Source organism: Electrona antarctica (assembly GCF_951216825.1).
Source record: "Electrona antarctica genome assembly, chromosome: 18".
NCBI lineage: Eukaryota > Metazoa > Chordata > Actinopteri > Myctophiformes > Myctophidae > Electrona > Electrona antarctica.
In genome coordinates, this window is record NC_136799.1 from 45,527,351 (window position 1) to 45,543,907 (window position 16,557).

Sequence of the window (16,557 nt, forward strand, 5' to 3'; positions counted from 1 at the left end):
AACTGAGATCCGCACTGAAGTCAAAAGGTCTGCCAGTGCAACATGTGGCATCACCACAACATGTCTCACATGCGCAATCGGCTATGATAACCCAAGCAACCACAAGGGGCCAGCCTGCTGCTAATGCTCAGCCGATGACACAAGCAGCCATGAGCCAGCCTGCTGCTAGTGCTCAGCAAGAGGATAGCGCTACAGCAATCGCCAGAGCAATTGCCGAGTCCATCAATGCAAGCCGACTCCCTGTACCAGAGCCGTCAGTTTTCAGTGGAGACCCACTAAGGTACAAAGACTGGAAGATGTCATTTCAAACGTTGATAGGCAGAAAGAACCTTCCAGTAAATGAAAAAGTATACTATCTTCGCAAGTACGTCGGCGGACCGGCAAAGAAAGCCATTGAGGGTTATTTCCTGTTAGGCACAGAAGCAGCCTATCATTCAGCATGGGACATACTTGAAGAGAGATATGGAAGCTCATTCGTGATAGCTAAAGCCTTCAGAGATAAACTTACCGCGTGGCCAAAGATAGGACCCAGAGACAGCGTGGAACTGAGGGAGTTAGCAGACTTCCTGCAAGGCTGTCAATCAGCGATGTCACAGATTAAAGGCCTAGAAGTCTTAAATGACTGTGCTGAAAACCAACGAATACTTACCAAGCTTCCTGATTGGCTGACAGCCAGTTGGAACAGAAAGGTCGTTGAAAATCTGGAAGAGTGGCAGGAATTCCCTAGCTTCGGGAAATTTGTTAAGTTTGTCACAAGGGAAGCCAAGATAGCCTGTAATCCAGTGACCTCTCTTCATGCTCTGAAGTCGAGTGTTGAGAAGGTGAAGACAACACCAAAGACACAAAGTGTTGGTGCAAAGGTGCTAGCAACTACAAGCACATCTGAAGAGAAACCAGATGCTAAAGGATGTGTCTTTTGTGAGAAGTCAAACCATGGCATTCACACATGTCGAAAGTTCATGGCCGAGTCAGTTGCAGAACGAGTCAAGTTTGTGCAGACCAACAGATTATGCTTTGGATGCATGAAATCAGGTCACCAGTCTAAGAATTGTGACAACAAGAGTGTCTGTGACACATGTAAAAGGAAGCACCCTACCTGTTTACATGAAGACCGTACCAAGGACGACGGAAGGAAATATCAGAAGGATGACAAACGGAAGGAGAGTGAGAAGCACTCAAAGGACAAGACAGATGAAACAGCAAGTGAAGCAACATCACACAGAGTAGTGCAGGACATGAGCAACGCTTGCACTTCCACAGTTGTTCCAGTATGGTTATCCACTACAAGTAGACCAGAGAATGAAGTTCTTGTATATGCACTTCTGGACAACCAAAGTGATACCACCTTCATCCTGCAAGAGAAAGCTGACACTCTGGACACTCAGAAGGTTCCGGTGCAGCTAAAACTGTCTACATTGTCATCCAAGAACACAATCATTCCAAGTCAGAAGTTAACTGGGCTACAAGTCAGAGGGTTTTACTCTTCTAAGAAAATCCCTCTCCCAGTCACCTATTCAAGAGAGTTCATTCCCGCCAATCTCAGTCATATTCCTACACCCAAGACCGCCAGAGCATGGTCTCACCTGGAGTACCTTGCTGAAGAGATCGCACCGTTAATCGACTGCGACATTGGTCTGCTTATTGGCTATAATTGTTCCCATGCCCTGTTACCCAGAGAAGTGGTGTCAGGCAAAGACAATGAGCCATTTGCCCAAAGAACAGACCTCGGCTGGAGTATAGTCGGCTGTGTCAATCCCTGTGTCGACTATGGCGATGTCATTGGAAGCAGCCACAGGATTGTTGTCAAAGAAGTGACACCAAATCTTCACTCGCATGCTAATCAAACAAGTGAAGTCCGATACATCTGCCGAACACAAGTCAGAGAAGTAGTCACTCCACCAGACGTGATACGGGTGCTTGAATCAGACTTCAATGAGAGAACGGCAGAGGATGCTAATTTCTCCCAAGAGGATCTACGCTTCATCGCAACGATGGAGGATGGAATCAAGATCAAGGCAAACGGTCACTGTGAAATGCCGTTGCCATTTAAAGAAGACAGACCGAGTCTACCAGACAATAGAGTGTGTGCAAATCACCGCCTCAAGTGTCTGAAAAGGAGATTCGAGAAAGACAAGCAGTACCATAAAGACTACATTGCCTTCATGAGTGGAACAATCACTCGCGGAGATGCTGAGAAGGTTCCAGCAGAAGAAATTAACAAAGGTCCTGTCTGGTACATCCCTCACCACGGGGTCTATCACCCTCAGAAACCCGGAAAGATAAGGGTTGTGTTCGACTGCTCTGCGAAGTTCCAAGGCGTGTCGTTGAATGATCATCTGCTTACCGGACCAGAACTGACAAATTCCCTAGTAGGTGTCCTCTGTAGGTTCCGCAAGGGTCCAGTAGCAATAATGTGCGATATTGAACGCATGTTCCATCAATTCCACGTAAGAGCAGAAGACCAAGACTATCCAGATTTCCTCTGGTGTGACGAGCTTCCCAGCAGAGATGCTAAGGTGGGAGACATAGCAGTTGAAGACCCAGAAGTTTGCAAGACCATCGTACATAAGACCTTGGCAACAGACGTTTCACTGCCTGATCGTTTCCTGAAGTTCTCCAGCTGTACAAGTTTAGTCAAAGCCATTGCAAGACTCATGCGTCGGGTCAAGGAGCTTAAGGGTTTGACGTGAAAGACGACACTGCACCACGAAATGAGTGGAAACTAGCCAAGGTCACGGATGTGCACCCTGGTGAAGATGGATGTGTGAGGAAGCTACAACTGCTGATTGGAAGTTCAGCACTGGATGGCCAAGGAAAGAGACTCACCAAGCCAGTCTACTTGGAGAGGCCTATCCACAAGACGGTTACCCTGCTTGAAGCCGACGAAGCCGACTAAGCAACCTCTACCTCTGCACTCCATACACTAGAGCTCATAACACACTACATGACACTACATTAAAAAGTGATTATAAAAATGTAAAGTTCATTAAAGAAATCCAAGTGATTTCGGTGGGAGTGTAGCTGTCATCAGGATTAAAAGCTGCCTTCAGAATTAAAAGTTCAATTTTATAAATAAGTACATAAAGTTAAGAAGTTCATAATGTTTTTTGTTTCATGTCAATTTCATGTTTCTATGTTTCTCTACTTGTTTCAATGTGTATTGAGGTGATTTATGTTTGATTGATTGATTAAGGTCACAGTAACCTCTGAACAGCTGAAGCCTGATCTGTTGATGAGCAAGGGTGGTTTCGATCACTGTTAATTAGCAGAGCAGGGCAGAGCCAGTTCATTCTGAGGAGAGAGCTTCAGCGTGCAACAGCTAAAGTGCATTGCTGCTGCCATATGTAGATCGGCTGTTTTAAGAGTCCAGCTCAAATTATATCAGTTAAAGTCAAGATACTGATACTGAGAAGATTTCCCCCGTTTATTCCCCCCAAAGTGGATGCGGCCAATGAGTTTTCACGGCATTTGGCATACGCTAATAAATGTCTGTACAACAAAAGAACGCCTTGTGATCGTATCTATCTACCGGAGGGGGCTACAATAATCTTCCGTTCTTACCTTACGCTGATTCATCTAAAGTCTCTCTGGAAGCGTTTAAATTCCAAAAACGAGATGCTTCCTGGGGTCAGAAATGAAGACAGAACATTGACCCTTTTGGTCAAATCCATGGAGAGCTCCCTATATTTAGAGTTATGAGCCATTCTAATGGAGCCGTAAACAAGGAAGTGAACGGCAGCGCGCACGCACAAAACACAAGGAGTACTTGTGTTACGTCCAATTTAAAAAATATATTTTTAAAATGATTTTATTTTTCAGTGGTTCTCAATATTTCATGTCAAGGACCCCAAAAATGATATGTAATTGGCCGCCGACCCCCATCTGAAAATATGTAGTTACAGCTGGGGACCAACCCCCAGAAGCAAAGATTTGAGTTAAAAGAATATATATTCAAAGATTTGCGACACATTTTCACGATTTTTCAAAAATAGCAGTATACAAGTTCATAGCGCGGCACTCGGTGCCGCGCTATGAACTTGTAGATCTGCTATTTTTCAATAGCTAAAGTACAACATAATGCTTAAAACACCAAAAGGGGTTCCCGCCCAAAATGGGTTAAAGCTGCTATAAGCAATGATATGTCAAAATGTGTGTGGGATGTTTGGCAAAATGTTTAGGAGTAATATAAACATGTTTTTTTGTTTGTTTCCTGCAACAATTTTCTTCATTTTGTTGAGGAAATGCAGAGCAGATCATAGCATCTCCGAGGATAGAATTCTGGATGAGCAGGACATGTGCAGCATTTTGTACAAAACGGGCTACTCCTGAAAACCTTGGAAGGCAATCTTAGCTAATCAGTGTAGAATCTGAGAAATCCAACAGGCTCGTCTTGATCACATGACTACAGAGATCATGTGTACCGATTTGCGTGAGATTTGGATGAAATCTGTGCGACTAACATAAACAATGTGTTTTGCAGAAATCGGCCTCATGGTGGCGCTATAACCAGCAGAAGTGGAGGGATGCAGGGAAAATGTTTTTCCATGGCTTCTAGGGAGTGCACATACATAAGTTGTATACAGATCGATGCAGTTATAGGTAAAAACAGGAATTGCCCTGTTATAGTGCCACCGTGAGGCTGATTTGGGAAAAAGATAGTGGCATGTCGTCCTCGGCCTAGTGGAAATGTGTGTGTATAATTTCATGGAAATTGGATTGTTTGTGATTTGTGGCATTTTGTTCGAAACGGACCAATCATGTGAGCTTTGGAAGCCAATCTTAGCCAATCAGGATGGAAGATGGGAAATTGTGCAGATCCGTGTTGATCACATGACTATGGAGATAGTGTATACCGAATTGTGTGATGTATGGATAAAATGTGTAAGAGTTATCTACAGAAATGTGTTTTGCCTAAATCGGCCTCATGGTGGCACTATAACAGGCCGTTGAGGAATATTTGGGGCAGAGGTTCGTTGTTGGCATCCAGGGAGTGTGTGTGCAAAGTTTGGCATGGATCAGGCCAACGGTGGCGGACACACGGACAGAGTGCAAAACATACTCTCTCCCCATGCCTTCGGCCTGGTGGAGACAATAAAACATACTCTCTCCCCATGCCTTCGGCCTGGTGGAGACAATAAAACATACTCTCTCCCCATGCCTTCGGCCTGGTGGAGACAATAAAACATACTCTCTCCCCATGCCTTCGGCCTGGTGGAGACAATAAAACATACTCTCTCCCCATGCCTTCGGCCTGGTGGAGACAATAAAACATACTCTCTCCCCATGCCTTCGGCCTGGTGGAGACAATAAAACATACTCTCTCCCCATGCCTTCGGCCTGGTGGAGACAATAAAAAAGGTCATTAAACTGTTGACATATTATTGCTTATAGCAGCATAAGTAGTAGGGTTGGGTGACGATACGAATATATCGGCAATCGTGATTCGCCGGATATTTTCATGAGGCGCCGATTTTTTCTTTTGCAAAATAATATTAAACTACAGCGAAATAATGTAAGTGTGAGCAAAAATGCGAATCAATTTGGGCCAGCAAAGTCGTAACAGCGGCCGGGTGCACGGAAAGTGGAAACCCCCCCTCGTCTCGTTATAATGGTATGCTCCGGCCTGGGCCATGGCTCAATGGTCCAGGCACCTTGGCTGGTATAATCCAGTCTGGCAGTGTGCCGCGGGTTCGACTCCCGATCCCGACGGCCTTTACTGCATGTCTTCCCCCCCCCCCCCCCCCCCATCTCTCTCCCCCATTTCCTGTCAGCCTACTGTCTGTCCCTCCATAAAAAATATACAATAAAGGCAAAAAAAAAATACGTTTAAAAAATAATAATGGTATGCTCCCAGAGTCCCCGCAGCATCGGCGGTACGGGGGAAGTTCAAGTCATGCAGCGCGCCGCCTCTCAGCTCACTCTGGGCTGGCTGAGTAATAAGGCTGGGACCGAGGGAGGCTAATGTACTGTAGCCTACGTGTTGTTTACCGCTCCGGAGTCCGGACAGCTCCGGACCCATGCAATTTAATAATACACAGTCACACCAGAATGCACACTGCTGTCTCGTGTCTCATCACAACCCAATGCACGACCCGTGAAGTCGGGGGAATTTATTTTATTTTTTAAAGAGAGAAAAGGAAGAGACGGGAGTGACAAATCATTAGCAACAAGCTAAGCTATAACAGGCTGGTGGTGGTGATTTATAGCTTGTTGCTGCTGATTCAACGCACTGATTGAACTTCACTTCATCTCCGTCTGTAATCTACAGATTAGAAGTTCTCAACGCGTTTGTTTTTGCAGCGCTGGTGTCAGGGTTCGTTCACGTTGTCAATAACAAACAAGCTACAATATAGCAAGCAAAACGAAACCTATGTTTTTTTTTACCCCCAGGGGTTAACTGGGGACAGGGAGGAACTCTTTATATATGATGCAGGAGATGAAGCGTGGGTGGGTGTTACTAGTGTGCAGTCTCCTACCCGTAGATGCAGGAGATGAACCGTGGGTGGGTGTTACTAGTGTGCAGTCTCCTACCCGTAGATGCAGGAGATGAACCGTGGGTGGGTGTTACTAGTGTGCAGTCTCCTACCCGTAGATGCAGGAGATGAACCGTGGGTGGGTGTTACTAGTGTGCAGTCTCCTACCCGTAGATGCAGGAGATGAACCGTGGGTGGGTGTTACTAGTGTGCAGTCTCCTACCCGTAGATGCAGGAGATGAACCGTGGGTGGGTGTTACTAGTGTGCAGTCTCCTACCCGTAGATGCAGCAGATGAACCGTGGGTGGGTGTTACTAGTGTGCAGTCTCCTACCCGTAGATGCAGGAGATGAAGCGTGGGTGGGTGTTACTAGTGTGCAGTCTCCTACCCGTAGATGCAGGAGATGAACCGTGGGTGGGTGTTACTAGTGTGCAGTCTCCTACCCGTAGATGCAGCAGATGAACCGTGGGTGGGTGTTACTAGTGTGCAGTCTCCTACCCGTAGATGCAGGAGATGTCGATGACCACGTCGATCATGTCACAGCACAGCTCGTAGGTCTGCAGGTCCACCGGGCTGCTGTCCGTGGCGATGTAGATCTTGCTGACCACGTCGAACAGGAAGGCCTTCTCGATGCCCGAGTTCTGACCAAGGGGACAGAGGCGACAGGCCGGGGGGGTGAACAGCAGGAAGAGAAAAGTGCGTGAGTGTGTCCATGTGTGTGCCTCGATCAACCCATTTAGTCCTGAGATCAGATTCTAAAAATATCTTCTAAATTTCTGAAAAACCTCTGTTTCTATGCCAGCGGTTCTCAAACCTTCTCATGTCAAGGAGCCCCAGAATTATCCGTGTATGGCCGCAGACCCCCCATCAGAAAATATCTTGTTCCAGGGACACCCCCAGAAGCAAAGATTTGAGTTAAAAAACTTTGGCTCTGAAAGAATATAATATTCAAAGATTTGCGCCACATTTTCACAGAACATAAAAATAGCAAGGCAAGCAGTTAAAAAGATAAAACAATGGTAAAGAGCATACAAAATAAAAGCATAAAAACATAGATGGACGATACAATGGGTTTGCATAGGAATTAGGAAGGGGGCGGGGCAGCTAAAATGAATATCAAATATCGAAATACTGAATCAAACAACTTAAAGGGATAGTTAATATAGTGGTTGCAACTGTATTCATTGATTGCCCGAGTCCCGTGGTGGGAGTTCTGCTCTGGTTTTGGTGAAATATAAACTTTATTACAGGCTCGTGGCCCACAAGGTAAGACAGTACATCACATATACAAGAATAGAAATACAAATAAATAAAATACAGTACATTTACCCAGCCCAGGTTTACCTTAACATCCGTAGTACAATGGAGAAATGTACGGACCAACATGTTGGCTTGCACATATAGCATTCTCCTCTGTCTAAACATGTCCTCATCATCCTCTTAAGGTATCTGTTATGATGTGCCCAAGATATTATGTACTCTTGGACACACCCATGATTTGACCAGACGGGTGAAAGGCAGGAAACTTACTGTACTGTTCCAGATCGTATTATACAGTTGGGTGCCACCGATATTGTCCCTTATCATTTGACCCATTTAGGCCTGACCTCAAAATTTTAAAAAATCCTTCTAAATCCTCCAGTTTTCTGAAATAAATATTTTCACGATTTTTCAAAAATAGCAGACCTACAAGCTCGTAGCGCGCCACTCGGTGGCGCGCTATGAGCTTGTAGATCTGCTATTTTTCAATAGCTAAATTATAACATAATGTTTAAAACACCAAAAGGGGTTCCCGCCCAAAATGGGTTAACTGTCCTTTTGCGCAGATCACGCAAACCTCAGCAAAAAGAAAAGGACAATATTGATGGCCTCCAACTGTACTGTACTGTTCCAGATCGTATTATAGTTCTGCATATCAGTACCATGCTCTTCTTAGCATTATAATTAATATCAAAGTCAATACCGTAATTTGAACATATTGAGTAACTGTTGGAACCCACTGCTACTAGGGGAAAGTATGGCAAGGTCATCCGCGTACATAAAATGATTAATTAGGCTATCACCAATCATACAACCAGTTCTGCACCCCCCTATCTGCATTGACAGGCCGTCCATATATGAATTGAAGAGGGCTGGGGATAAAATCCCCCCCTGCCTGACACCATTACCCACCCGAAAAGGGGTGGATAATGTGCTCCCCCATTTTACCTGCATTTTCTGGTTAGCATACCAGTAAACTAGAATGCGTATTAAACCGCTTGGCACACCCCTAAGCTTGAGCTTATTAAAAAGCTTGTAGTGATGGATTCTATCAAAAGCTCTCGACGCATCAATAAAACCAACCAGCATAGTAGGTCTATAGGTCTCCACTGCTTCTTTCAGAGCATAAATACATAAGTCTGTACTATGTTTGGGCTTGAAGCCAAACTGATTATCAGTTGTGGAAATGCATATACTTAATCTGTCAAAGAGTAGTTTTTCTAGTACTTTAGACACAATACTGGCAAGAGCTATGGGTCTGTAGTTACAGTATCTATACTTCCTACTTTCCCAGCCTTGTCTTTTATTATAGGAACAAGAACGACAGACAGCATGGGGTCTGATACCGGAAGGTCGCCAGTTCGAATCCCCGGACCGGCACGTTAATATTACCACCACTGAAGTGCCCTTGAGCAAGGCATTGAACCCCTACCATGAAATGTTCTATGAGCAGGGTGTGGCTGTAAACAAGCATCTCGAGCTTAGTCCACTTCCCTGGGTAAACAAAGAACTTTGCTTTGCTTACATGAGTCAACATCCCTGAGAAGCAGATAGACAACAACACTGCCAATCTGGGACCAGCTAGCTTTAAGTGTTCTGCTGTAATATTGTCCAGACCACTGGATTTTCTGTCAGCAAGTTGCCGTATAGCATTAACAACCTCGTGGGTGTTGAAAAAAGTACTTCTTCTATAGTACCTATATGGTAAGGCTCACCATTAACACAATTAAATAGTAATAAAATTGTACTTGGCATTAGTTTTATTTTTATGTTCAAGGACAGGTCTGGGCCTGCCAGCTATTACCCAGGCCTTATGGGCCTCATGGGCCTCTGCATGGTGGCTAGCTACGAATTGATTCCACCCTGGCTTGATGTTCTTGGCCTTTCTAGGGCGGGTGAATAAAAACCTGCTAGCATCATGAAGAGCTCTCACTATTTCATCATACATAAGGCATAGACTTTCACCATGGGAGGAGTCCTCACAGTTTACATTCGTTCCGGATCACGAAGCTGGCACATTTTTCGGTTCGACAACAAGCCATAATAATAATAAATATAGCTGCAAGCAGCGATAAGGTGGGACCAAGAAAGAAGACAATACGCAATAAGAACAATATGCACAAATAAGAATCATGTGCTGAGTTGTCAGTACTCGGATTTGAACACACAACCTTGTGGTCTAAGGGTAAGAGCTCTACTGACTGAGTTACACAGAGACAATCAGTGATCACATTGTAAACAGCAAAACCATTCAGTGTTTTGGTCTGAGTCCTCATTTTGGGCATGTCATTATGGATTACTACTGTTCATGTTTTCACGTACAAACTTCTCTTCAACCGGGATTTCAGATAATGGTCCATAGATTGTGTGTAGGACGTTTCACGCAAATTGCTCAAAAATCCAGGCAGAAAATCAGGTATAAGCATTTTTCTGACAAACTGCTCAAAATTGTGGAAAATCTGAGGGCGGAGCTTACTTGTCACAGATGTGTTCCCCATGAGTCAAGGACATGTGGAAACAAGTGCCATGAATTTTGCCAAACAAAGCATGAGTTATGCCTGTTCAAAGGTTTCATTTTCAAACAATTGCTATAGCGCCCCCCTTTGGCCAATTGGAGTAAGACTGCTTTCAGTGCTATTTGGCATGACCCTCTACCATACTGTACAGTGACATAAGCATATGACACTGCATGTATGTATTAGGGGCAGAAGAATAATTTTCACAAACCAGCAATTTTCATTGGCTCATAAAAACTTCATTTATTCACTTAAACAAAATGTACTACGATGTATTTGTCTGTATAGGTCCAAAGTTCACGTGTAGACGTTTTTGTGCATTTTGATCAAAGATCCTGGGAGGAGTTACATTTGAACTGTTTTTCATATAATTCAAAATGGCGGGTGATCTAAAGGTCAGAGGTCAAAAGTCAGAACACAAAAGTTGTTCGGCATGAGGAGACACATATGTGTATCAAAGTATCATTGCCAACAGTCAAACGGTTCATGAGCTATGCACGTTCAAAGTTTGCATTGTGTGCTATAGCGCCACCCTTTATCCAATGGTCATGGGCTTCGCATAGTCACCGTTTGGCATGGCCCTCTACCAGATTCCCGCGTTTCGCAAAAACAGACTGCACGTTTCAGCCAGAACTGCTATTTTTGGTGGAAGAAGGAGGAGGAGAAGAAGAAGAAAAAAAACACAAAAACAATAAGTGACCAAAGTCACTTTGTGACTTCTTGGTCCCTTAAAAACACAAAAACAATTTGTGACTTCTTGGTCCCTTAAAAAAAAACACAAAAACAATAAGTGACCAAAGCCACTTCGTGACTTCTTGGTCCCTTAACACTTTGATTGCTGCAAGATCTCAACAGGCCTATTTGGATGTTGCTGCCGTTTAACATTGCACAAAGGCCTTGTTCGGGGGCCCACAGTAAAATGTTCTCTTATAGCGAGAATCACACGCCTACATCAAAAGAAAGCTGAACTTGTCCACTTCAATTAAAAAAATACATTTTGATTTTACCATGTTCCATTCTGGAGATATTGACCTTTTTGCAACACCTGCATTTGCCTGGAAGTGGTTATCTTGAACAGCGAGCAGAGTTATGGATGGTTTAAAGTCAGAGACATTGACAGGCAGATATAAAATTGAACCCAATAAATATCCTATACATCCTATACACCGAATGAAAGCCCTGAATGTGTACTTTTACGAGGAAAACAGTAAACATTGATCCCATCTACAGTTAGACAGTAATTGGTTATTGAATGCAGCTTGTGCCCACCAGATAACTTCAGAGAAGACATGGACGTGAACTCCTCAATATTCACAAAATAAGGCCTATAGCGACATATAAATACTATATACCGTATGAAACAGAAGACTCTCTGCTTTCATAAGGAAAAAAATTGTACTGTAATAATAAAAAAATCACACCCCTGTGAAGTGAGCAGTGCAACTCTACTTCTCTACTTATTCACTACAGCTCGCTATATACGGACTGAGGCAGAAAGTCATGTAAACCTTTTATTTACAGTTTGGTCTGTAAACTTCTACTGTAATAATAAAAATCACACCCCTGTGAAGTGAGCGTTGCAACTGTTCTGTACTTATTCACTACAGCTCGCTATATACGGACTGAGACAGAAAGTCATGTAAACCTTTTATTTACAGTTTGGTCTGTAAACTTCTACTGTAATAATAAAAATCACACCCCTGTGAAGTGAGCGGTGCAACTGTTCTTTATAGTTGCGCGGTGCAACTGTAGAGAACAGTTGCACCGCTCACTTCACAGGGGTGTGATTTTTATTATTACAGTAGAAGTTTACAGACCAAACTGTAAATAAAAGGTTTACATGACTTTGTCTCAGTCCGTATATAGCGAGCTGTAGTGAATAAGTACAGAACAGTTGCAACGCTCACTTCACAGGGGTGTGATTTTTATTATTACAGTAGAAGTTTACAGACCAAACTGTAAATAAAAGGTTTACATGACTTTCTGCCTCAGTCCGTATATAGCGAGCTGTAGTGAATAAGTAGAGAAGTAGAGTTGCACTGCTCACTTCACAGGGGTGTGATTTTTTTATTATTACAGTACAATTTTTTTCCTTATGAAAGCAGAGAGTCTTCTGTTTCATACGGTATATAGTATTTATATGTCGCTATAGGCCTTATTTTGTGAATATTGAGTTCGGGTCCATGTCTTCTCTGCAGTTATATCTGGTGGGCGCAATGTGCATCCACCCAGTATCCAATTTATGACAAACTGTACATGGGATCAATGTTTACTATTTTCCTCGTGAAAGTACACATTCAGGGCTTTCATTCGATGTATAGGATGTATAGCATATTTATTGTGTTTATTGTTATATCTGCCTGTCAATGTCTGACTATAAACCTTCATAACTATGCTTTCTTTTTGATGATGATTGCCGCCTCGCCTAATCTATCTCACTGCTTTCATTGTTTTGATCGCAGTAACATTGGGGGGGGGGTCATGGGCACATTGGGCAGCAAAAGTCTTGATCCGTACGGCTATAAAAAGTCCCATTCCACCGTTCGGTTCAGAACTATAGTATAACGGCGAGACGCGTTGTCATCAGCTGATTTTGTTTTTCAAGCTAGTGTAGGGGAACATGCCTGGGCATGCTAGCCTGGCACGGCCAGACTCATAGCGAGGGTTCACTGATGTTTCCTCCGGGGAAGAATCTTCAGTGAATCCCCGCTATGAGGCTGGCCAAGCCAGGCTATGGGCATGCAGCTTGGGGGCGATGGAGGGGGAAAAAAGCGTCACCCGGCTGTGATGTCGACGAGAAGGAAAAAATGACTTCCACAGATGACAACACCACGGTTTAGGTCGCGGAAAAGTTCGTTATACATTACACCCGGGTCGATTACGTCCCCGACGCGTTCATTGCGGTCTTATCACTACAATTATAATGAATAAAAAAGCGTTACAATCACACGTCTGAGCGATCTCCGATTATGACGGCTCTGCATGGCGATACGTGATCCACCAACGGAACACTGTCTTGTCGTGGCAGCCCCTCGATACTGTGGTTAGTTCGTAGTATTGTAGGCTCGGGGATCGTTTGGTCGCTACAGTATGAAGAAGGAAACATGCATCTGTCCATGTGTGTTGCAGATGTTATGCATTGCAATGCCGATCTGGTGCATATGTGTTTAGGCAATAGGCAGCGTTCCGTTCAGCGTTCAACTGGCTTCTACACGTAAAGCGGCCAGCCCTCCTGTTTTCAGGAGGGGAGGGGGGTTTTTGTTTTTTGTTTTTTTTTCTGATCACGTGAGCGGGAGTAAGCAGCAATGATAGGGCGATGGTTCTTCATTGTCCGGGTGGGTAAAAAGATGAATGAAAGTATTCTATAAAAAAGTGATTGAAACGTATTGATACGTGATCCGCACCCGACGTTTGATTAATTGATAACGTATTGATACGCGATCCGCGTTGGGAGTGTTAATAATAATCTTCATTGTCCCGAAAGATATTGGTCTTCACAGTCTGTTCAAACACCCACATCAAAAACAACACAGAGCACATAACACCAAGACAATACAAAAAGATGATACTGTACGGCTGTACGCGTACAGAACCATCCCATCATTCATGTACGATGTATACAGAACCAACCTGGTTAGTTTGTTTAATGCCGCGATGGCTGAGGGGACAAAACTCCTGCTAAAACGGACCTTTTTCCATGGCAAGGTTCTGTATCTTTGTCCAGATGGCATGAGGTTAAAAAAGCGATACAGAGGATGATCAGTGTCATTTGATATTGAAAGTGCTAACCGTGTAATGGCTTATTGTTCATATCAGAAAGTGTGGGTGTAGGGAGTCCGATGATCTTGGAAGCAATACGGGTAATACTGAAAAGTGTTTCTGTTAGGCATGGACAGTATGGTGTAGAAACATGCGGAACAGTACAACAGAACAGGTTGGGTAATGCTTTCTGTACAGTAATAACAGAAGATGAGGGGCAACAGATAATGATCTTAACTTACGAATGACATGGAGTCTTCGCTGAAAACGTGCCTGTATAGATGTAATGTGTTGATCAAACCTAAGTTTATTGTCCAGGGTGAGTCCAAGATATGTGAAACTGTCAACCTGTTCTACTCTTTTACCATTAATGAGGAGTGGGTTAAGTCCAGTGTGGGTTGTTTCAATGACCAGTTCTTTAGTTTCGTCCACATTCAACTCTAGATGGTTGTCAGTAAAATGTGTAAAATGAGAAATGGTATTCCGATAGACCGTAATAGAGTTATTGTCATGGAGCAGCCCGAGAAGGGCAATATCATCAGAGTATTAAACCCATTTAGGCCTGACCTCAAAATTTAAAAAATAATCTTCTAAATCCTCCAGTTTTCTGAAATAAATATTTTCACGATTTTTCAAAAATAGCAGACCTACAAGCTCGTAGTGCGCCTTTCCGTGGCGCGCTATGAGCTTGTAGATCTGCTATTTTTCAATAGCTAACTTATAACATAATGTTTAAAACACCAAAAGGGGTTCCCGCCCAAAATGGGTTAAAGTATGTGATTGTTGTTGGGTGAGGGGCTAATACAGTCATTTGTGTATAGTGTGTAGAGGAAAGGACTGAGGACACAACCCTGAGGGGCCCCTGTGTTGGTGATAACAGTTGATGAGAATGAAGAAAATGATGAGTTTCTTGATCATATGGTGGCGTTGGATAGTGTTAAAGGCAGAACTAAAGTCTCCACAGAAAGAATATAGTAGCAAACTATTTTCAGGGGGATTTTCATGGATCAAAGGCGTAAATACTTTAGCGTTATGCTCCAAAGGTAATTAAAAAAATCCCGGCAGCCTCGGTATATATGTCACCATTTAATCTAAAGCCGTCAAGGTGTTAAAAAAAACTGTCTGGGGTGTTCACATAAGCCTGAGTAGACGATGAAATGACCAAAAGTTTTTGGAAAGTGAAATATCCCTTTAAGTCCCTGTAGATTCTTATCGACTCGGTGGAGCCAGGCAAAGCGCTCACTGTAGTTTACTGTTGGTATTGTGTTTGTGAATCAGCAGACCATGACACAGCTTAACCCATTCCGGGCGGGAACCCCTTTTGGTGTTTTAAGCATTATGTTACACTTTAGCTATTGGAAAAATAGCAGATCGACAAGCTCATAGCGCGAGTGGCGCGCTACGAGCTTGTGGGTCTGCTATTTTTTGAAAAATCGTGAAAATGTGGCACAAATCTTTCAATATATTCCTTCAGAGCGAATGTTTTTAACTCAAAAGCTTTGCTTCCGAGAGGTTCCTGGAACAACATATTTTCAGATGGGGGTCCGCGCGGCCGATTACATATAATTGTTGGGGTCCTTGACGTGAAATATTGAGCACCACTGACATAGAAACATAGGGTTTTCAGAAAACATTTAGGATTGAGAATGTCAGGGTAATTTCGACGTCGTGTCAAAATGGGTTAAACACAAACTCACGGAGCACCTAACGTAACAACAAGCAGTTGTTACGTGACTAGTCGACTAGTAAACTAGGCAACTAGGCAACTAGTAAAAATGACTAGAAGTGAATGCCCTAGCAACAATATGCACAATCAAACAGCAGTCAGTGAGACATAACAGTTGGTACTTCAGCTAACTTGAACCACATGAACCCTACAGCATATCGTCCCTGTACTGGGGGGCGAACATTCCCCGAAAATGGCCCATCTACACCAAGGGGCCAGTGAGGCTATTCAACGTTGAAGCTCTGGGCCCTAGTGGTAGGAGGAGGGACTACATGCGGACCCGTGTATTCATGACCGGGAAACCCCGTGCAGCTGGGCTTTAACATGTAGGACCATCACTCCCTACGTCACCCCGGACCTCAAATTTGAGGTCCGGAGGAGGGACTTCCGGCAGTCTTCCGGGTGCTTCAAAACGCCACTGAGCAACTTCCACTGACATGAATAGCTGGGGGGGCGGAGCTTCGCGCCAGTTCAGTCTCTATCCTTTTATATACTCTATGATCTACACCTACAAGTTGCACCTATAGGGCATCTTGTAGATCGGCGATTTGGCGAGATTTGGCGACGGATAAAAAGGAGCGGACTCAAGTATACCCAAAGTTTGTGGTAAAGGTAGGTATTTACATTTGACAAAATACTTAAAAATGCATTCAATGAAATGTATTGTAGCAACATTTTAAAAAGTGTTGTCAGGCACACACACACACACACACAGTCACACACACACGCACACACACACTAAAAGCAACTATTTGATTAAGACATGACGGTAATTGGTCTACAAAATATAAATGTGTAAGACAAGTTTAAACGTGTTGCTCGT

General features: G+C 43.6%; 1 protein-coding gene across 2 annotated transcripts in view; it reads right to left on the reverse strand.

The window, feature by feature from the left end:
* rragd (ras-related GTP binding D) overlaps positions 1 to 16,557 on the reverse strand; it is a 119,682-nt gene that overhangs the window by 73,043 nt on the left and 30,082 nt on the right. For both annotated transcript variants that reach the window (XM_079529006.1, XM_079529007.1), the window contains exon 5: positions 6,972 to 7,114. In XM_079529006.1, coding sequence (XP_079385132.1) covers positions 6,972 to 7,114 — 143 coding nt within the window. The remainder of the gene's footprint in view (positions 1 to 6,971; positions 7,115 to 16,557) is intronic.